The following is a 23,491-nucleotide window of genomic DNA, read 5'->3' as shown; positions in this document are numbered from 1 at the left end:
GGACTTAGTTCGGTTGTTCCAGAGCAATCATTATTCGTCTAATAGCTTGTCAGTATGAGTACTGTACATAACCAAAGTCGAGAAGAGGGATAGGTCATACGACTATTCCCTTCTTTTCGTCTTAGGTAACTGCATGACTTCTCTTGAGAAGTCAAAGCACAAAAGGGATGGGGATTTGTGACGCTCGATTTCGTACCGATCTTCGTAGCGAAGACTCAGAAACCCTTCGGTAACTGACGATTGGTTTCGAGTCCTTCACAATACCCTCCCTAATGGACGTCACCGCCTCCGATACGAAGGCTATGCTGCTTTGTCCTGTGAAGGTGCGACGGAGCTGTCTGAAGAAACTCGACACCCAGGATGAGTGTGGACGCCTCTTCATCATTCTCTCGCGTTCCGCAAGAACTTCTCCGTGGCCGCAGGTAATGGAAGGCAGGCGCCTGGTCCAACCGAGACCGCATGCACCTCCTTCTACCTTCAGGATATTGCCCACAGTTTCCTTGGATCTTTTTCCTTGGGAACCGTGGTGGTTGTCCAACACTTGTGTAGTTAACCCAGACCCTCGCAGGCTGAACAGCATCGAGTCCTGGTGTGACCGTAAGAATGGATGAGGAATGAGAATGTGACTGGCTCTCTTCCCATCTTTTTCTTCCCTCTACCTTTGGGTAGAGGGACACGGTCGTCACCCTGCTGGGTAAGGACGAGATGCAGGTGAGCTACTCAATAGAGCACCATCCTATCCCTTTCAGTAGGGATAGGAGTAAATATCCACCACTTCCTCCAACAAGGGGGAGGAAGTGGATGCCAAATTGAGACAAACCCATCATTTTATGATTGTCTCTTGCAAACAGGAACAAGTTCTTGCTTGCTGGTACGAAGAGATACGCTTGCCTCTCTCTTAGTTACTTGGCCCAGAGGTCTGACCATTGATCCTGCGGTGCACACCCGATCAATCGGACAGAGGTTTTGGATCCCTCCCTTGCTCTTACGACCAGGGAGGCACTCCAGGGTTGGACGAACACCAGTCTGTTCACCAAAAAGACTCAGATTCCTCCCACCAAGAAGTGAGTCTTCCTATTGTTAAAGGACCGAGGGTTTGTATTACGTATCGGAACAAATGACAATTTGTCGAAAATTGCATTTTTCCTAACTATACAAACCTGAGGTCCTTTACATATAGTCCCACCTCATGCACCACCCCCTCACTCTGCAACTTTTTGCATGGGCCTAAAGCAAAAGTGATTCTTCACCTCTCGGGCGCGCCGCGCGCGCGCGCACGACGGACAAGCAGTTAACTACCGTTGTTCCACCCCTTGTTCGAAGCTTACGACCGTCCCAGCTGCCGCTAGTTACCTTCCTATTGTTAAAGGACCTCAGGTTTGTATAGTTAGGAAAAATGCAATTTTCGACAAATTGTCATTTTATGATTGTCTCTTGCAAACAGGAACAAGTTCTTGCTTGCTGGTACGAAGAGATACGCTTGCCTCTCTCTTAGTACTTGGCCCAGAGGTCTGACCATTGATCCTGCGGTGCACACCCCGATCAATCGGACAGAGGTTTGGATCCCTCCCTTGCTCTTACGACCAGGGAGGCACTCCAGGGTTGGACGAACACCAGTCTGTTCACCAAAAAGACTCAGATTCCTCCCACCAAGAAGTGAGTCTTCCTATTGTTAAAGGACCGAGGGTTTGTATTACGTATCGGAACAAATGACAATTTGTCGAAAATTGCATTTTTCCTAACTATACAAACCTGAGGTCCTTTACATATAGTCCCACCTCATGCCACCCCTCACTCTGCAACTTTTTGCATGGGCCTAAAGCAAAAGTGATTCTTCACCTCTCGGGCGCGCGGGCGCGCGCACGATCGGACAAGCAGTTAACTACGTTCTCCCCTGTTCGAAGCTTACGACCGTTCCAGCTGCCGCTAGTTACCTTCCTATTGTTAAAGGACCTCAGGTTTGTATAGTTAGGAAAAATGCAATTTTCGACAAATTGTCATTTTATATACTTATGGTGTTGTCACAACAACACCATTTAAGCTTTTATATTTACCGAAATTCGTTTCGCTTAAATATAATTGCTCGAGCATATCATGCTCGGTGGTTCTAGCCGAACGCATTCCTTCGTGGAAAGGATTACTTGGCAACTCAGGAAGACGAGTCAGCGACAGCTACTGCGTATTGAATTGCCCGAGGCATTTCAGTATCAGCTGCCGCTTTGAGATAGACGGTTGTTTTATGTCTTTCTCACCTGCTTTGATAGATAACAACCGTATCTCTGCCCAAAACAATCACGACTTAAGTCTCTGATTAACGGGGATTCTCGCATACATGAATGACCATCTACTGCTGAGAAACGCTAGTATTCATCGTCTTCGGTATTGCGAGAATTTTAAACAGAGATATCTATTCGACTCTCATCTTTCTGTTTACCGCACAGTAATAGAATTCTGTAATAGTCTCTTTGCTGCATCGTATCCCGATAATGCGAATGATTTTTGCGGAATCTGAGTTTGTCCTCAAAATATCTTGTATTCGGAGGTGTACAATTGTTCATTGTTCACCCCGGATTAGCAGATGTATTGAAAGACATCGCCTACTCCCACACCTGCCAGCTCTACTTCCAAACGTTCAGCCCATGAGAAGCAGTTCTTCAAGCGGCTCTCCCCTGTGTTTCATTACTGAAGAACGCCCCGCTTTCATTGCACAACGGACAGCAATGAAATGGCGGTTAGCGTTTTCAGTCATTTGTAAGCACAGGTTTAGAATCTTGAGATTCCTTCTCTCGATTCAGCTGGAAGACGTAGGTTGCATTCATTGCCTACCTTCGTCTTCAACGTCACATAGTGTTGTTTCTCCTTAAGCTGAGATTCAACGTTTATGAGATTTTCTTGCCATCAGGGACCTCGGTTTTTTGAAGGCAATTGACTTTCGCCTTTTGAGCTTATGCATTAAGAGAATCATCGCCGCGCCGTCCGGCATCGGTGACTAACATATTTATTTGTTTGGTCTCTCAGCATAACTCTTTAAAGGGCGAAGGTCACCGTGACTTACCCGGATGCTTGGACAACTTGCCTCTACTGATTCCGAACCAGTCAGTCGGCAGCTGTCAGAGCGCCCGAGTCAGTACGAACTATGCTGTGGACTTAGTTCGGTTGTTCCAGAGCAATCATTACTTCGTCTTAATAGCTTGTCAGTATTGAGTACTTTGTACCATAAATCCAAAGTCGAGAAGAGGGATAGGTCATACGACTATTCCCTTCCCTTCTTTTCGTCTTAGGTAACTGCATGACTTCTCTTGAGAAGTCAAGCACACAGGGTGGGATTTGTGACGCTCGATTTCGTACCGATCTTCGTTTTTTAGCCGAAAAAGACTCAGAAACCCTTCGGTAACTGACGATTGGTTCGAGTCCGTTCACAATACCCTCCCTAATGGACTTCACCGCCTCCGATACGAAGGCTATGCTGCTTTGTCCTGTGAAGGTATGCGACGGGAGCTGTCTGAAGAAACTCACCACCCAGGATGAGTGTGGACGCCTCTTCATCATTCTCTCGCGTTCCGCCCAAAGAACTCTCCGTGGCGCAATGTAATGAAGGCAGGCGCCTGGTCCAACGGACCGCATGCACCTCCTTCTACCTTCAGGATATTGCCCACAGTTCCTTGGATCTTTTTCCTTGGGAACCGTGGTGGTTGCTCAACACGTTGTGTAGTTAACCCAGACCCTCGCAGGCTGAACAGCATCGAGTCCTGGTGTGACCGTAAGAATGGATGAGGAATGAGAGTGTGACTGGCTCCTCTTCCCATCTTTTTCTTCCCTCTACCTTTGGGTAGTAGGGACACGTCGTCACCCTGCGGGTAATGGACGAGATGCAGGTGAGCTACTCAATAGAGCACCATCCTATCCCTTTCAGTAGGGATAGGAGTAAACTATCCCCACTTCCTCCACAAGGGGGAGGAAGTGGATGCCAAATTGAGACAAACCCATCATTTTATGATTGTGTCTTGCAAACAGGAACAAGTTCTTGCTTGCTGGTACGAAGAGATACGCTTGCCTCTCTCTTAGTACTTGGCCCAGAGGTCTGACCATTGATCCTGCGGTGCACACCCCGATCAATCGGACAGAGGTTTGGATCCCTCCCTTGCTCTTACGACCAGGGAGGCACTCCAGGTTGGACGAACACCAGTCTGTTCACCAAAAATACTGATTCTCCCACCAAGAAGTGAGTCTTCTATTGTTAAAGGACCGAGGGTTTGTATTACGTATCGGAACAAATGACAATTTGTCGAAAATTGCATTTTTCCTACTATACAAACCTGAGGTCCTTTACATATAGTACCCCACCTCATGCCACCCCTCACTCTGCAACTTTTTTGCATTGTGGGCCTAAAGCAAAAGTGATTCTTCACCTCTCGGGCGCGCGGGCGCGCGCACGATCGGACAAGCAGTTAACTACCGTCCTCCCCTTGTTCGAAGCTTACGACCGTCCCAGCTGCCGCTAGTTACCTTCCTATTGTTAAAGGACCTCAGGTTTGTATAGTTAGGAAAAATGCAATTTTCGACAAATTGTCATTTTCTTTTCTAACCACCTTTCCCACAGGACACGGTGAGCGGATATAGCGAAATCCTTAGCTGGTAAGGCTACGCAGGATCTACTGCACCAGTCAGCAAAGAGGTTTCAAGCCTGCTGTTCCCTTTCAAAAGAAGGAGAAAGCAACCTCTTTCAGCAGCCCTTTCGAGGAGCCTATTCCTCCTCAACAACCACCCCTTTTTAGAGGTGGAGAAGACCGGACACCAGAGGAAGACCTTCCAGGAGACCTGCCGGGAAGGCAAAATGAAGAAGAAGTCCTCCAGATAGCTGTAGGCGCCTGACTTTCGAATTGTTCCGATACGTAATACAAACCATCGGTCCTTTAACAATAGGAAGTAGCTAGCGGCAGCTGGAACGGTCGTGAGCATTCGAACAAGGGGTTCCAGAACGGTAGTTAACTGCTTGTCCGACAGGTCGCGCGCCGCGCGATGGGAGGTAAACAAATCACTTTTGCTTTCGGCCGCGGGTGTGAAGGACGTGTTCGTCATCGCTCTCTGCCCGCTTCATCGTCGTATGCTTTGTTTATATTGTGTTTTCTACTAATGGTTTGTTTGACTTGAAAATGAAACTGTAAGTACACTGTTTTCATTTTCATTATTACTTAATATGAACCAACATGGAGCTATCGCCGTAGATGCCGGCGATTTCCTCTCTTTTCATGAATTGAACCCTTGAATTATGTCTCGGTGCCGAGGGCGGGCGCGCTCGCGCCGAGTCATGATTTTGGGCGAAGTGTGTAATTGAAAAATGTAAGTACTCTTTTCATTATATTTTTGCCCTGTGTGTTCGTTTACCGAGAGTGTGATTGCGCTCGGCATGAGCCTTTTATTTGTATAATAGAATGCAATGAAAGTGGATTCGCAATTGCAATATTCTTTTCATTTTCATTTATTTATTTGCATGAATTTAATTTGGATCAATTTCGTTCTTACCCCGGGAATTGATCCTTACGATTATTATATGTGAAAGTGAAATCGCAAGTGCAGTATTCTGTTTCATTTTCATTATATTTTATGATAGCATCATATTATTTGGATCAAGTTTCCGTTCTTACCCGGGAATTGATCTTTTCCCCTTTAAGTTCTATGAATGAAATGAATCGCAAGGGCAGTATTCTGTTTCATTTTCATATTACTTTTCACTGCTGTGTGGGGGTAGGGGAAGCGAAGGTCTGCCAGGAAGTCGTCGGAAAGCTCTCCCGCGACTCCCTTGGTATCGATTTTCGTCTTCCTTCCTGCCCCCCACGCTCAGCTTCTTCGTTGTATTTTGTATTTGGGGTCTTCCTTGCGTTCGGGTGGGGCATGTCTTCCCCCCGTGCGTGAGGGAACCCCTCTTACTAATCTATCTATGTTACCGCAGGTGCTACATCCGTGGGAGACCGACCTTTTACACGTATGGACCACTGCGGCGGCAGGGCGTGCCTAGCATCCACGGGCTGCTGCAGCGTCTAGCGAGGTCTGGGGCGGTCTCCACTACTACCACGGCCGCTTAGCTCTGCCCCCCTCCCCCCCCACCCCCCCCTGGTCTACACTCCCCATGCTGTGTCGGTGACGCCGTCTGCCGCCTACTAGGGCCGCCGCCGTACCGAGGGGGTGTTGCCGCCGCCGCCTGTTTTCTTCGTGTTGCCTGCCCCAGACTTCCGGTGTTCCAGCAGCTCGCCCCTGGACCGGCTGCCAGTACCCAGGTTCCGCTGGCTGCCGATGATTCTATGAGGCGATCGCTGGGCCTGCCGTACCTGCCGCTGATGTGATTCCCGCTGTTGGCTTGGCTGTCCCCTTCGGGGTCTACCGCTGCCGCTGTTCCTGCCGCTCCTGAGCTGGTTGCTGTTCCTGTCGCTCCTGGTTTCCTGAGCCCGTCCATGCTGGTCCTGCCCACGGTGTGTCTTCCCCAGTCCCAGGTCCTTCCGGACAGGTGCAGTCGGGCCGTGTTGCTTCGGCAATAGCCCGGCTCCGGCTGGATGGAGGACCTGACGACTGTCCTGCGTGAGCTGACGAGGAAGAGGAGAAGAGGAAGCTGTCATCTTCGTCTTCATCGTCTGCTGCTGCCTCTTCCTCTTCGACTTCTAAGGCCCATAAGCCGAAGAAGAAGAAGGCTGCCTTCCCCCCTAAGAAGTCTCCTTCGGGAACTTCTAAGGGCCCGTCCCACCCCGGTGGGACGGGGGGTCGGGGTCCTTCTGCTGGTCCTCCTGCTCCTTCGTGAGCGGGGCCCGTCTCCCCCCTTCCGTAAGGAAGAGATAGACGGGGGGGGACCAGAGGAGTTATCGGTTAGCTCTGGTACTTCCTCGACCTGGTGCTAGCAGCGATGCCGCTACGCCAGGTTCCGGCTCGGTCCCCTCTCGTTCGCGAGAGATTCCCGAGTGTACGTTCTCCCTCGGGAGACCGTGCAGCCAAGTTTCGGCGCCAGAGTTCGCTGGCGCCAAGACGCGGCCACGGAGCAGAAGGCTGGTTGAGAGACGCTCAGGTGACTCTTGCCAGGCCAGCGGCCGCTCTTGCAGCGACCAGCTGGTAAACCCGGGATTTTCCCCCCTAAGAAGGCTCCTTCGGGACCTTCTAAGGGCCCGTCTCGCTCCGGCGATTCGGGGAGCTCTTCTGCTGGCTGGTCTCCCCTGCTCCCTCGGGAACAGGGCCCGTCTTTTCTTCTACCAAGGAGAAGAAGACGGGGACCAGAGGAGTACCAGCTTCGGCTGGCAACTTCCTCGCCTTGGTTCTAGCGGTTTCTGCCGCTAAACCAGGATCCGCCTCGGCTTCTCGTTAGCGAGAAGTACCGAGTGGACGGTCTCCCGCGGGAGACCGTCCAGCCAAAGTCTCAGTTCTGGCCGGTCGATCAAGCTACTTCCACCTCCTCTACTGCGACAGCGGCGTTTCTACGTGTCTTCGGACACCGTATTTAAATACTCCTTCGGTCCTCCTGAGAGGTTTCGACCTCGACGAGGACTGGAATGAGTCGGAGGACGGTATCGGCTCTCTCCTGTCAGGTGTCGATCAGCCCCACCCAGACGACGTTCACAGTGGCGGCAGACCCTTACCTACCGTGAGAGTTCGTAACCCTCCGCGGGAAAACGTTTTCTCCTTACGATACGTTTTCCCAGACTCTAAGAGGCCATCGCCGCAAGGCGATGGCTGCTCCTACTCTTCTCCAACTGCTAGTTCCACTGGGAAGGCGAGCGAGTATCCAATTCCTCCCCCATTCCCTCTCTCCTTACGGCTACGAGGGAAAGGGGAGGGATCCTACAGAGATTTCTCTGTAGGATCCCACGTTCGGGACTGCGCTACCGGGGGGACCTTACCTGACGTAAGCCCCGGTCGTTGAGGAGGAATCCTGCCCCATTCTCGATTTCTACGGGAATCGAGAGGACCACCAGCCGATATCGTTTGACGAATTCGGTGGGGGTTTCGCAGACTGCTTAGAATTCTACGGAATTTCTAGCGCATTCAGAGTGTTCGAGTTTTTTACGATCTCCAAACACTTACGCGAGACCACGGTCCAAAGTGAGCGAGACGAGAATCCCCGATATGTTACACGATAATCGGGAACCTCACCTATGCTCGAATTCCTGGAATTTCTAGCATTGGGAAGAAGACTGCTGCTGAAAAAAAACTATCTCACAGTAGGCGACCAACCTGGAATAGAGAAGATCGGACGGGAATATCCAGTTTGGCTTGAACTATCGTCTTAGTATTCTGTTCACCATCGAAGCTTTCCTTCGAGGAAGACTTCTCCTTCACTCTCTTTGATAGAGATCGAAGGTGGTCGATCTCCAATCCTTATTTTGTTTTCTTGAAGGAAAGAATTTAGGATGGAGATCGTTGTTCAGAATCCTACAAATATACTACGTATATTAACCTCGCGACCTGATTCTACTAAGCAGTTGAATTGGTGCCGAGGGGTTAGGCGCATATCCTAGTTAATCTACGGATTGCGACTTATAAGAGAAGTATTCTAATTGAACTGCAACTCGGGGTTGCCTGCAACCTCCCAGGAGTTTTCAGTTTCAATTTTATATACTTATGGTTTTGTCACGACAACACCATTTCAACTTTTATATTTACCGAAATTCGTTTCGCCTAAATATAATTGCTCGAGCATATCTTTTATGCTCGGTAGTTCTAGCCGAACGCATTCCTTCGTGGAATAATGGATTACCTGGCACTCAGGATGACGAGTCAGCGAGAGCTCAGGCTCAACTACTGCGTATTGAACTGCCTGATAGCAGCTCAGTATCAGCTGGGCCTCCGAGATGCACGGTCACTTATGTCTCTCTCTCCCCTGCTTTGATTGACTACCGAACCGTATCTCTGCCCAACAATCATGGACTTAGGTCTCTGATTAACGGGGATTCTCGCAATAATGAAGGACCATCTACTGCTGTGACGCTAGATTCCATCGCCTTCGACATTGCGAGAATTTTCAACAGAGATATCTCTTGGACTCTTTCATCTTTCTGTTTACCGCACGGTAACAGAAGTCTGTACAAGTCTCCCGCTGCATCGCACTGTGATAATGCGAATGATTTTGCAGACATCTGAGTTTGTCTTCAAAATATCTCGTATTCGTAGGTGTACAATTGTTCATTGTTCAACCCGAATTACAAGATGTGTCAGAAGACATCGCCTACTCTCCGACCTGACAGCTCTACTTCCAGATGTTCAGCCCATGAGAAGCAGTTCTTCAGGCGGCTTTCCCCTGTGTTTTCATTACTGAAGAACGCCCCGCTTTCATTGCAACTACGACTTCTCACCGGACAGCAATGAAATAGCGGTTAGCGTTTTCAGTCATTTGTAAGCACAGGTTATGAATCTTGAGAATCCTTCTCTCGATTCATCTGTGAAGACGTAGGTTGCATTCAATATCTACCTTCGTCTTCAACGGTACATAGTGTTGTTTCTCCTTAGCTGAGATTCAACAACCATGACATGTTTTACCTTCAGGGACCTCGGTCTCTAGAAGGCAATTGACTTTCGCCTGTTGGGCACATGCCTTAAGAGAATCACCTCGCTGTCCGGCATTGGTGACAAACAAATACATTATTTGTTTGGTCTCTCGGCATAACCCTTTAAAGGCGAAGGTCACATGACTTACTCGGATGCTTTGACAACTTGCCTCCTACCGAACGCAGTCAGTCGGCAGCTGTCAGAGCGCCCGAGTCAGTTACGAACTACGCTGTTGACTTAGTTCGGTTGTTACAGAGCAATCATTACTTCGTTTTAATAGCTTGTCACAGTACCCATACCATTGACACCCACCATGGAGTGTCGGTGTCCTATCCACTACCGAGAACTTCGCTGCATGGGGATAGGAGGATGCGAGAGACTTCGTGGCAAACGGACAGACCAGTATGGGTACTGGACATCACCGAAGTAGAGAAGAGGAATAGGTCATGCGACTATTTCCTTCTTTTCCTCTGAGGAACTGCATGACTTCTCCTGCGAAGTCAAGCATCCAGGGGATGGGGATCCGTGACGCTCGATTTCGTAACGAACTTCGTAGCGAAGACTCAGAACCCTTCGGTCCCTGACGATTGGTTCGAGTCGTTCACAATCCCCTCCCTAATGGACTTCACCGCCTTCGATGCGAAGGAGATGCTGCCTTGTCCGCAAGAACTTCTCCGTGGCGCAGGTACTGAAGGCAGGGGTCTGGTCCAACCAGACCACATGCCCTTCCTTCTACCTTCAGGATATTGCCCACAGGTCCTTGGATCTTTTTCCTTGGGACCCGTGGTGGCTGCTCAACACGTTGTGTAGCGAACCCAGACCCTCGCAGGCTGAACAGCATCGAGTCCTGGTGTGACCGTAAGAATGGATGAGTGAATGAGAGAGTGACTGGCTCCTCTTCCCATCTTTTTCTTCCCCTCTACCTGTGGTTAGAGGGACACGGTCGTCACCCTGCTGGATAAGGACAAGATGCAGGTGAGCTACTTCCAACAGAGCCCCATCCTAGCCTTTCACCTAGGGATAGGAGCGTATATCCACCACTTCCTCCAACAAGGGGGAGGAAGTGGATGCCAGCTTGAGACAACCCATACTTTATGTTGCCTCTTGCAAACAGGAACAAGTTCTAGCTTGCTGGTACGAAGAGATAGCTTGCCTCTCTCTTAGTACTCGGCCCAGAGGTCTGACCATTGATCCTGCGGTGCACACCCCGATCAGTCGGACAGAGGCTTGGATCCCTCCCTCGCTCTTACGACCAGGGAGGCATTCCAGGGATGGACGAACACCAGTCTGTTCATCAAAAGACTCAGATTCCTCCCACCAAGAAGTGAGTCTTCCTATTGTTAAAGGACCGATGGTTTGTATTACGTATCGGAACAAATGACAATTTGTCGAAAATTGCATTTTTCCTAACTATACAAACCTGAGGTCCTTTACATATAGTCCCTCCTCATGCCACCCCTCACTCTGCGTATTTTGCATGGGCCAAAAGCAAAAGTGATTTGTTTACCTCCCAGTCGCGCGGCGCGCGACTGTCGGACAAGCAGTTAACTACCGTTCTCCCCTTGTTCGAAGCTTACGACCGTTCCAGCTGCCGCTAGCTACTTCCTATTGTTAAAGGACCTCAGGTTTGTATAGTTAGGAAAAATGCAATTTTCGACAAATTGTCATTTTTGCCAGTCTGGGCGCAGAGAGGGGCGGACAGCTGGACCCTCTCTATCCTCGAGAGAGGATACCTCATCCCCTTCAGGGAATATCCTCCCTTAACAAGAACTCCAAGCGAGATACAAAGATCCTGTCAAGAGTCAAGCTCTCCTGCAAGCAGTAGAACTTATGCTGCAGAAGAGGGCAATAGAACCGGTTCAAGATCTCCATTCACCAGGTTTCTACAACCGTCTATTCCTGGTACCCAAAGCCTCGGGCGGGTGGAGGCCGGCTTTGGACGTAAGTGCGCTGAACTTCTTTGTGATCAAGAAGAAGTTCTCGATGGAGACTTCTTCCTCTGTACTTTCTGCTCTTCGTCCAGGGGACTGGATGGTATCCCTGGACCTTCAAGATGCATATTTCCATGTGCCAATTCATCCGGCATCAAGGAAATACCTCAGATTCATGTCACAGGGAAGAGTCTTCCAATTTCGAGCGCTTTGCTTCGGACTGTCGACGGCCCCTCAAGTCTTCACGGGTGTCCTAAGGAATGTGGCGCAATGGCTACATTTAAAAGGAATCAGGATCTCGATGTATTTGGACGACTGGCTAATACGAGCAAAGTGGAAGGATCAGTGTCTGGAGGACCTTTCGGTAACACTAAAGATGACACAGTCACTGGGACTCCTAGTCAACCTCGAGAAGTCCCAGCTGGATCCCCAGCAGAACATAGTTTATCTGGGGATTCAGATGGATTTTTGGGGTTTTCTAGCGTCTCCATCAACAGAGAGAATAGAACGCTGCCTTGCAAAGGTGTCAGTGTTTCTAGGGAAAGAACATTGCTCCGCGAGGGAATGGATGAGTTTGCTGGGAACCATATCCTTGTTGGAGCAGTTCGTTTTCTTAGGTAGACTGCACCTAAGACCCCTTCAGTATTATCTGAAGGAGAACTGGGATCAGTGTTCCCAGGACCTCGAAGATTCATTCAGGATCACGGACAAGATCAAGCAAGATCTTCGGTGGTGGCTAGACCTGAAGAAACTCGGTCAAGGAGTATCCTTACACATAAAGAGCCCTCTCCGAGCGTTGTTTGCAGACACGTCGGATGTAGGGTGGGGAGCAACGTTGGGTTCGGAAGAAGTGTCAGGCACCTGGGAAGGAGCTCAGGTGTCCTGGCACATAAACAAAAAGGAGTTGAAAGCCATTCACTTAGCTCTCTTGCACTTTCAAAAGCAGATCTCAGGATCGATCATTCAGGTCAATTCCGACAACACGACAGCCCTAGCGTATATCAGAAAGCAAGGGGGAACCCATTCATTCTCCCTTTACGAGACAGTGAGGGAGTTGTTGCTTTGGGCTCAAGAGAAAGAGATCTCTTTGCTAACGAGATTTATACAGGGAGAGAGAAATGTTCGAGCTGATCTGCTAAGCAGAAGAAACCAAGTCCTCCCCACCGAATGGACCCTCAACCCTCAAGTGTGCGAGCAGTTATGGGGGTTATGGGGAAGGCCGAACATAGACTTGTTCGCAACCAACTGGAACAAGAGGTTGGAGAATTATTGCTCCCCGATCGCAAATCCAAGAGCAATAGCGATAGACGGCCTCCTCATGGATTGGAAGGGACTAGACGTGTACGCTTTTCCCCCCTTCAAACTAGTAGGGGAAGTAATAAGAAAGTTTGCCTCCACAGAAGGAATGAAATTGACGTTGATCGCCCCCTTTTGGCCAGCCCTAGATTGGGTGACAGAGTTGCTGGAGTGGATGGTGGATCTTCCCAGATCTCTCCCACTAAGGAACGATCTTCTCAAACAGCCCCACTTCGACAGGTATCACAAAAACCTCCCCGCTCTAAGTCTGACTGCCTTCAGACTATCGAAGGACTCGTTAGAGCGAGGGGGTTTTCTCGAGAAGCTTCAAAAGCAATCGCAAGAGCCAGGAGACCCTCCACGTTACGAGTGTACCAGTCGAAGTGGGAGGTGTTTAGAAGATGGTGCAGGGCGCATGAGGTATCCTCTTCCAGTACCTCTATAACCGACATTGCAAATTTTCTTCTTTACCTTAGAAGAAAGGGTGGCCTAGCTGTCTCTACGATCAAGGGGTATAGAAGTATGCTGGCCTCGGTTTTCAGGCATAGCGGCCTGGATGTGTCGGACAATAAGGACCTACATGATCTTATTAGGTCTTTCGAGACCTCAAAAAGTCAGAACACAAAGAATCCCAGTTGGAACTTCGATATAGTACTTCATTATCTTATGTCTGAAAAATTCGTACCTGCCAATAATTCTTCCTTTAGAGATTTGACAAGGAAGTCTCTATTCCTGTTCGCCCTAGCCACGGCAAAAAGGGTGAGTGAACTTCAAGCGTTAGAAGGCAGAGTGGGTTTTAAGAAGGAGGCTGCAATTTGCTCTTTTAAGCCTCTCTTCTTAGCCAAGAACGAAAACCCATCAAAACCATGGCCTAGAAGCTTCGAAGTGAAAGCACTCTCTTCTCTTACGGGAGAAGAACAGGAGAAGACTCTATGTCCCGTAAGAGCACTAAAATTTTATTTACAAAGAAAGTCTCTTTTGGGAGGTATGCAAGAAAGTCTTTGGTGTTCGGTCAAGGATCCGACAAGACCTATTTCAAAAAACGCCCTTACGTTTTTCATTAAAGACATTATTAAGGAAGCGCATCTTAAATGTGGAGAAGAACAGTTTAGGCTCCTCAGAGTGAAAGCACACGAAGTGAGGGCCATAGCAACCTCAATGGCCTTTCATAAAACGTGGTCCCTTCAAGCCCTAATAGAGTCCACGTATTGGAAGTGTAACTCGGTGTTCGCCTCTCACTATCTAAGAGATGTGAGAGTTACTTATGAGAAGTGCTTTTCACTGGGAGCATATGTTTCATCGGATTTAGTGCTGGGAGGAGGAGCTGAGGTTAATCCTAATTAGTTTAGTTAATGTAATTTTAGCATTATGCTGTTTGGTTTTTATGGTTGATTGGAAGAGGGTATAGGAATAACCCCTTTCAGTTCCTAGATTTAACATGGTTAGGAAGGTCAGGTGGTCGGGATTAACTTGTGGTCTCCTTGTTGTGCATTATGTAAAACCTAAAGCTCTGTCATAAGATACAGGTCAGGCTCTGCCATGTAAGCGGGTAAGCCCCCATTGGTACGATCCATGCAGGCTCTGTCGCGTAAGCGGGCTAGCCCCCATTGACATGATCCAGAAGGGCTATTCGGTTATAGGTCGTTACCTCGCTGAAGCTCTTGAGGCATGCAGACTAAATGACAGTAATTATGAAGTCTTCTGCCCAGACAGGTAAGAACCAAGGATTGATATCCTACAACAATTGTTGTTTCCCGTTATTAAAATTTTTTATTTTTGTATGTATTTAGCTGTCTCTTACCCTCCTCCAAGGGTGTCAATTAGCTAAGTATATATCTGCCAGGTAAGTTGCATGTATAAAAATGATATTGTTAAGATACAATGAAGTTTTATACATACTTACCTGGCAGATATATACTTAGCTATAGACTCCGTCGTCCCGACAGAATTCAAAACTCGCGGCAGGTAGGTCAGGGTATCTACCATTCCCGCCGCTGGGTGGCGGTATCCGGAACCATTCCCGTTTTCTGAGCCAGATTTTCTCTTCCACCTGTCTCCTGAGGGGAGGCTGGGTGGGCCCTTAATCGTATATATCTGCCAGGTAAGTATGTATAAAACTTCATTGTATCTTAACAATATCATATTAATATTTATGATTGATGTGGCTGAGAATATGTAGTTTGAGATTGGATGAAAATGTCGTGAGTAGTTTTGTCTTAGGGATTAAGAAATTAATTCGTAGTAGTTATGACAGAAAGGTAACCATTTTTTTGTTTCAATGCTAAGGACTGATGTTTCCAAGTTACTTACTTTGTCTGAAGATTGAACAGTTAGGGTACGTAAGCCTTGATGACAGATTCTCCTTAGAAATAGTGAGTGTAAGATGCAGCTGAAGTTTTGTCATGAAATAACAAGTTTGGTTGTTCTATGACTTGGCTGATCCAAAACTTTGATAATCTGATTGTGGTGGAGTGTGATATTCTCAGTTCCCAAATATCTTTCCTTTGATGTTATTCCTGTGACCATTTCTTTGTCTCATGGAAGAGGTTTTAACAGGTTACCTATTGAGGCTGTTATTAAGTGTTGTATACAGTAGAGACCCGGTTCACGACCGTATTAGAGCTCGACATAATCGGATTTCGCCACTAAATTTCCAATAAACTTTGTATCTGTTTTCAACCAAAAAACCAGTTTCCGACCCCCGACCATATGATGTTTGTAAACAAAACTGTTTCCGCCAGCTGCCGCTAGTTGGCGTCATCCAGTGCTACCAAATGTAGCATAATTTCATGTTTTTTAGCATAATTTGACCCAAGAATTGGAGCTTAGCATAATTTCTTTCACACTTAGGGTTCTAGTACAATTTTAGAATGTATTTTCACTAAAATTTTAAATAAAATGCAGAAAATTCCACAATTTCATACACAGCTATAGTGAATGTATCTTCAAGTGAAATTGCCTCAAAAGCAGCACTAACAAATGAGTTAATTGCTAAGTTTGAACCCAACTAAGGAATGTTAAATTTTGTGAATATAAATAAATACCCACAGTGGCATGACAAACAATCAGTAAAGTGTTAATAATGTTTTTTCTTCATGAGTAAAGAATTACTTTTTTTCCTTTTTTAAGTTTTATTTTTTTCAGTAATCAAAATTTTAATTATGTCTGAAGTGATTTTACCACAATTTTCAAGTATTTATTCATTGTGTATGTGATCTATTAAAGAAAAAGTGTTTCAGTGGCATGATAATGATCAAGTAATAAGTACGTATGTTTTTCTTCTTGAGTAGAGACTGGTTTTGTTTGTTTTACCTTTTTTTTTTAGTTTTAATTTTTCAGGAAATATCAGTAAATAACAAAATGTTATATTTGAAGTAATTTTCACACATTTTCAAGTATTTATTAATTGTTTATGTGACCTGTTAAAGAAAAATGGTTCTGAGTGGCATGATAATGATGCAGTAATAAGTAAAACTTGTTGTTTTTCTTCACATTTGTATGTGTGATCTTCACACATTTGTCAAATAGTATAATAGTGATTGCATATCAAATAGTGTACTAGTGATTGCGTATGTGATCTATTAAAGAAAAATGGTGTTTTATTACGAGTTTCCTAACATCATCAAATTATTAGTTATAATATTGTCTGTTCGTCACTTTTTATCATTTCACCTAATATATAAATGTTTTAAATTTCCATTACATCGTTGTTTTAGCTCAAATGTATTAGAGAAATGAGATAATGATAGATTAATAGCATAATTCTGGCACAAAATTGCACCATATTTGGCATAAATTCTTGCTTGGACCGACTAGCATAATTTAGCAAAACGGTTGGTAACATTGGTGACGCCACTCAGTGACTCAGCATTGTTTAAAGTCGCAACTAATGTTTACAAACATTCAAACATGTGTCGTGTCTTGTACACCTTGCGCGCATTTCGTTTGCTTTTTCGGTGGTATCAACGTAGACATATTCTAAAACCATGCTCACACTTGAGACGCGCGTTTCAGTAGCAAATGCAATACGTATTTAAGTGTTAGGTTTGGAGTGAAGGCAATGTTACGTACGTAGGTTACATGTGCGGTTCGGTAGCGAATGCAATCTTTAAGCTTTGTTAAGCTTTCCAGTAAAGAAGAAGTTAGTCATAGTTTATATCAGAGAAGCTACTATGCCATATTAAGTGCGTAGTAATCAAGAAATTAAGAAGAATCTTTTATGTCTTACTGTAATACGTTAATGTTTACGTGTAAGATTTGGTAGTGAAACCAGTTACATACGTAACATGTTCGGTTCGGTAGCAACGCAATCTAAGCTTTTTAAGCGTGCCGGTAAAGAAGAGGTTAGCCTTAGGTTAACTCAGAATCCGCTACGGTATACATTAATTATAGAAATTAAGTAGATTCTTTTATGTCTACTGTAAAAATACGTCATTGTTTACGTGTGAGATTTGGTAGTGAAACCACTGTCACATACGTAACGTGTGCCGTTCGGTTAGCGCAACGCAATCTTAATCTTTGTTAAGCTTGCTGGTAAAGAGGAGGTTAGCCTTAGCTTAATCAGAGAAGCCGCTATGGTATAGAATAATTATAGAAATTAAGAAGATTCTTTTATGTCTACTGTAAAAAGACGTCAATGTTTACGTATGAGGTCTGGTAGTGACACAGTTTACATATGCAACGCGTGCGCGGTAACGAACGCAATCTGTATGCTTCGTAAAAGCGTCCTCGTAGGTTAGCTTGATATTAAACTCAAGAGATGCTGGTACGTAATGGTATAGTAATTAAAGACATTAAGAAGATTCTTTTACTTATGTGTACGTATATATGTACCATGCAGTACCATAATAATTGTCAAAGTCCAATAAGCTTGAAACCAGCCCTGATATTGGACAATTTGCCGTAAAAGACGCACCTTTTTTTATAAGGACATTTATGAAACAAAATCGTTAGTATCATAACATTACATTTACTGAAAGATAATTTTCAAGCGCTTTTGTATACAGTATTGCAGTCGACTCCGTAAAAGATTTACCATAAATTAATATCGAATGTAAATGTTTCTAGGCTTATAGCGAGATATGGTTTCTTTACTACCATAATCCCGATATAAACCACCAGGGCTGCGCTATGGTTTGTTTACATCCTTAAATGCCGACTTACTGTAGGCAAATTTTTGCAAGTTTTTGATAAATATAGATTGGGTTTAATTTTAATAGTTTATTAATTTACTGTAATAATTAGACTTGCTTTTCAATGCTTTTATTATGTTAGCAACACGTTTTATGCCTACCCACTACACTACGTTCTACTTACTATTTACCTAGGTAGCCTATGGAGCTTGGTCAACAATCAGTTGGACACAGGGTAGTTTTCTTTTATACTGTATATTACACATTTAAAATTATAAATATACGTTTAACATGATATTTATTTAACTTTTAACTTATTTAGTTGTAATTTACATGTAATGTATTGTATAAAAAGGCAAGGTTAGGTAATAACTGATGGTCAAGAACGGATTAATCCATTTTCAGTTATTTCTTATGGGAAAACTTGATTCAGTTCTCGAAATAATCGAATTTCGACGCTCCTTCTGGAACGAATTATCGTCGAGAACTGAGGCTCTACTGTATTTAATTATATTGCTCTTTTTCTTTCTCACTTTGATTTTTATCTTAGTATAATATTTTTTTTATTAGACATCAATAGACCTCGACACTCGTGGTATTACGCTGCAGGATGTGGTTGCCCGGGCTCAAATTCAGACTAAAAGACCTCCACAAAGATCGTCTCTGTCTCCATTGACTCTTGAAAAACCAAAGAAAAAGATAAAGGTTAAGAAGGAATTGCCTGTTCCTACTGTACTGTCTGATCTTCCTTTGAATATCAAGACTGAACCCCCAAGTGATTCAGAGTCCTCATCGTCATCTTCGTCATCTTCTTCTGGAAGTGATTCAGATGAGCCAGATATAAAGAAAGAGATGCCAGTTGTACCACATAGTGCAAAGAAAAGGTATTTAATTTTCTTGCTTTTTGTTGATTATTTGAAGTACGGTAAAGAAACTTAATAGTTAATGTGGTTTTGTCGATCTTATATAAAGCGCAATGTCAGCATTATTTAGAAAAATACCATGCTTAATTTTAGTTAAATGTACGTTCTATATGAATAATGTGTGTGCTTGTTATCTGGGAATAGATTATTAAAATAACTCCAAAGTTGTGTAGCTTAAGATATTTTATTGATTATCATTTTTTTCTTATAAGGTTAATAACAAAGACTGAAGAAGTCAAACTAGAACCCGGAGATCCCACAGCTGCCTGTGAAGATATTGACATTGGTGGGTTGGGTGTTGAACCATTAGGAACAGACGAAATGATAAAGACTGAAGTGAAAGAGGAACCAATGGAGGACCAAGTTACTGCTGCCATAGAAACTTCATCAGAACTCACTGCTGCTTTAGAGAGCATAGGGTATGGCCTTGTGGATTATTGTAAAATGTACCATAGCTATAGATTCTTTCTATAGCGGCAGTGGACATACTGCTATCGTCTCTATATTTGCTCTGTATCTGTTTTCTTATGAGGCAGGAGAGGCACCAGTTTTCTTCCTTTCTAAGAACAAAAGGAAATAGCAGTTTCAAATACTAATTTTGGAGAATGCTAGTGACAGTTAAATTGTAGGGCATTAGATTGTGTGATCATATATCTTTCTAAAGTTTTAATATATAGTAAATGATTGTATAGAATAGAACTGCTGGATAGTCATGATATTTGTTCTGTTGACACTGGATTTTGTGAATAATGATGGTAAGTCCCTACTAATTTGATGATACTTTTTTTATAGTAAAATAAGTTATTTCATGTAAGAAACATGACAAAACCTCCTTCTAAGGTATATATGACATGATAGCTATTAGGTTATTGACTCAATTTTTCAAGATATCTATAAAAATTGTTGTCCATAAGAAATGTCAGTATAGTTTGCTGAGCAGTTATTGGTAATTATCTATCATTGTTCTTGCAGGTGACAAACACCTGATATTTGGGAGTGATTTTTAAAAATTTGATTCAATAGACAAATCAGTCATTTTCAACTCTGGGAAAAATATCTTGTTTTTTTTTATGAAAGCGTAAACCACTTTAAAGCTGATTGGTAACTGATGATAAAAATTTATATTTTTTTCTAAATAAAGTGTTAGTCATAATTTCAGTTTGTAACTGAGACATAGTCATAATTTTAATTTGTAACTGAAACAAATAAACCTTGGAGTCAAGGCATCTTTTAGTCTTTAAAGACTACTTTAAACTATTTTCAGGGCTTGCATAGCACCAGAGTTGACTCAGGAAACACACATCTGCTTCTTCAGTTTGATACGTGACATTATTTGCTCTACTGGGGAGCAGCGTATGACAAGAGCACAGCTGGAATCCAGTATAAGAGTGTGGCAGGAGTCTGCTATTTCCCCTCTAAATGAGTGGTATTCTCTTGTCCCATCTTGGGTTAATATTCTTCCATCAGCTATCAATTTTCTCTGTGGACATTTTACAGGTAAGAAAGAAAAATATGGTGTTTCTGAAGGCCTATGATTGAAGCTTATACCCATTAAAAGTATCTTTGTGGGTGAATATATTAAATGTGCTTGTGTAGTGACAAAAACTTGTTTAGACTAATTCAAAATGAAGTTGAATCTGGCAACTTGACAGCTGAAATTGATTTTAATGTTACCACACAGGTGTTGGCTGAAAATTCACCAAAGTAAATCTCATTATGCTTTTAACCTCTGCCCTAAGGTTGCTGAATGCAGCTGGACTGTTTTGTGAATTTTGAAATGGTTTCTTCAGTCTGTATATATTGACTTGATGTGTGTTATTTATTTGCTTTTCATAAAAGGTTTATTAAAATAATGGTGGTGTTCATTTAGGTACATAATTTGTAAATTTTCACATTGCCTTTTTACTTGTGCATCTGTCCCAATTTTTCATCAGTGAGTAAATGGTAAAAATCCTTGTAATATAATGTGGCCTGTTTTGCTTTTTCTTATATTTTCCCTCATTTTTGTATTAAAAAGTATTATATTTATGCTCAAATGATTATTTCTTTTTTTTATTCTAAGATGTGCAGCCAGCTGACTTTGTCCCTTACATCGAGTATAAAAGTATGCTAAGAGTGTATCAGTGGATTGGAGCAGGGAGAGACAGTGATGGTCATTTGGAGCCCTTAGCACAGTTCTGGCTGGCTAATAAGTGAGTGTTGCTTAAACTGTTTAATTTATGATATTTTTAAGATTGATCATCATTATTTAGAATTACAAGGAATTAAAGCATTTTTGTAGTGTTACAGTTATAGGTAAAATAAGAAAACATTTTAGAATAATTTATTATTGAAAAAGGAGTTTTTTAAATTTTGAATTTTATGATTGTAATTACTACTGTATGTTACGGCAGTCTGGTGATAATTTCATAGCATAAGTTTTAAAAATAACTATAATTTGTATGGATGGCTGCAATTGTTTCTGGCGTAACTTTTGATTATTAAAATTTTTATCAGTTGTGAAATTTCAGCTATAAAAAATGTAAGCTGAAGAAATTTGTAACTGCCGTGTATTACGGTATCAAAGAATGAAAAATGTAATCACTTACCTAAAAGGCAGATTGAGGCACAATTACATTTTTTAGTTAATTTTTAGGAATGTATTGTCGTATCAGGTTCCTTTATGCCAAGATTTTTTTATGTGGCGGTACATATAACACTCCAGTGAAGTTGTTCCCTAAGCTTGACCAACAATTGGGGATACATGACTGACCTTACTTTGATTTAGTTAAATGTTTATTTTGTAATAATAGAAGGTGCACAAATGGTGAGGTACACATTCTTTTCAATAGGTCATCTATGAGCAGTGAATGGATTGAGGATGATGTTTTGGGATCTAGAGTTGAAGTTGAAGAAAGTGATGTCATACCACCTCCTCGTTGCTATACTAACTGGACAGTGCAGCCAGCTACAGATGCTGAGAAAGAGGCTTACCGAGCACAAGAAAAGCTCAGATATGAAAAACCACACAAAGCTTACACTTTTAGGTAAAGGATTGACTCATTCATGATATATTGAAGTGGTTTTAAGTAACTAAATTGACTATTGTGTGATTCACTTGTCAATTCATACTGCTAAGTTTTATATCTGTCTTATGGGATTCTTTTTTATTTCATCGTTGTAACTACTTATATATGCAGTTTTATTTATACACAGTGTATGTGTAGCAAAATTACTAGTAATCATTTGATGTTACATTAGTTTCTGTTTGTAAAAGATTATTCATACATATGTTTTCATGAGTGTAGGTGTGACTTTGGAGTATTCTGCCTGTGCAGTATTTTACTTATCACCCTAACTTGTACCCCCAGAATGCATGGCTATGAGAGTGTTGTGGGTCCTGTGAAAGGAATTTATACCCAGCAGACTGGGCTAAATAAGGCTCGAGGGCATTCACTTCTTGTTCCAGATAGACCAGCATATGTTACTATACTCTCGCTTGGTAAGTAGGTTTACAAGAACATGGTAATTTCATTGACATGTATGGGCTTATGGTTTTGTTTGAGAAATCCCATTATCGCACATGAAAAATTTACTTTTTGTAATGTCTAGAAAAGCTAAATGGAGTTTCACGTAATTTAACTTGTGTCTATAAAAGGTTGTGTTAGCAGCTTTGTAACAAATATGTGACGAGAGCTTTGCAGAGGAAAGTTTAGTCACATGAGTTGTGAACAGTGTTATACTTTTAGGGTATTTACACAGAAGAAACTTAACTTAGAAGTTATCGTTTGGTTGGGTAATGTTTCTAAATAAGAATACGTAGTGTTAAATGTAGTTTTGATATCAGAGATTAGTTAAGTAACATTCTTTTGCAGTCCGTGATGCTGTTGCACGTCTTCCCAATGGAGAAGGTACACGTTCAGATATATGTGAACTTTTGAAGGAGTCTCAGTATTTAGCTCCTCTCACCAGTCCTACAGCAGAAAATAATCTAAATAGCGTTGTATCTGGAGCACTGGATCGACTTCATTACGAGAATGATCCATGTGTTAAATATGATACACCAAGGAAACTCTGGATTTACTTGCACAGGAACAGAAATGAAGAGGAGTTTGGTAAGTATGTTTAATTGAAATGTTTAACACTTTTCTTGTGATTTACTCATGAAATTGCTCACCATGATCAAATGCTCTGTCATCGTAGAATCTAGCGTGTTTTATGCTTGTATACAGAGCGAATGCATCATCTAAATGGACCTGGAGGTAATAAAAACAAAAAGCCAGCCCCTCGAAGACAGAGTCGCACTAAAGTCAAAGATCCCTTGACTATTAAAGGGCCTCCAAATGTAACCTTGGAACCTCTACCACCACCAACAAAGGTATGTAAAGGTTGCTTGTGATAGTTGCTGTAAACAAGAGAAAATTCTTATAGATATTTACCTTGCCATTGTGCATTTCCAGCTTTCACTCCCAAGGTTAATTGTAAAACTTGAGTGTTATTGATTTCAGGTTGAAGCAGCGCAACAGCTAAGGTTGAAGCCTGAAGAAGTTGCTGTTTTAGCAAAAGCCAAAGTAGATTCTCCAGTCAAATTAGAACACTTGGGTACCCCAGCAGTTGGAAAGACAATTACTTCTGTAAGAGTGAGTTAATTAGAATTCTGTGGTAGCTTAAACTGTGTAGTATTTAGTTCCATGTAACATGTAGCTTG

General features: G+C 43.3%; 1 protein-coding gene across 1 annotated transcript in view; it reads left to right on the top strand.

Annotated features, from left to right (window-relative positions):
* Window positions 1–23,491, top strand: part of LOC135201121 (nuclear factor related to kappa-B-binding protein-like) — a 50,495-nt gene that overhangs the window by 12,091 nt on the left and 14,913 nt on the right. Inside the window, exons 3-11 of the mRNA XM_064229997.1 lie at window positions 18,452–18,765; window positions 19,017–19,223; window positions 20,069–20,301; window positions 20,867–20,996; window positions 21,636–21,830; window positions 22,155–22,285; window positions 22,659–22,898; window positions 23,016–23,161; window positions 23,292–23,423. Of these exons, the coding sequence (XP_064086067.1) occupies window positions 18,452–18,765; window positions 19,017–19,223; window positions 20,069–20,301; window positions 20,867–20,996; window positions 21,636–21,830; window positions 22,155–22,285; window positions 22,659–22,898; window positions 23,016–23,161; window positions 23,292–23,423 (1,728 nt within the window). The remainder of the gene's footprint in view (window positions 1–18,451; window positions 18,766–19,016; window positions 19,224–20,068; window positions 20,302–20,866; window positions 20,997–21,635; window positions 21,831–22,154; window positions 22,286–22,658; window positions 22,899–23,015; window positions 23,162–23,291; window positions 23,424–23,491) is intronic.

The sequence above is a fragment of the Macrobrachium nipponense genome, chromosome 28, assembly GCF_015104395.2.
Source record: "Macrobrachium nipponense isolate FS-2020 chromosome 28, ASM1510439v2, whole genome shotgun sequence".
NCBI lineage: Eukaryota > Metazoa > Arthropoda > Malacostraca > Decapoda > Palaemonidae > Macrobrachium > Macrobrachium nipponense.
This window is presented reverse-complemented; position numbering and strand designations above follow the sequence as displayed.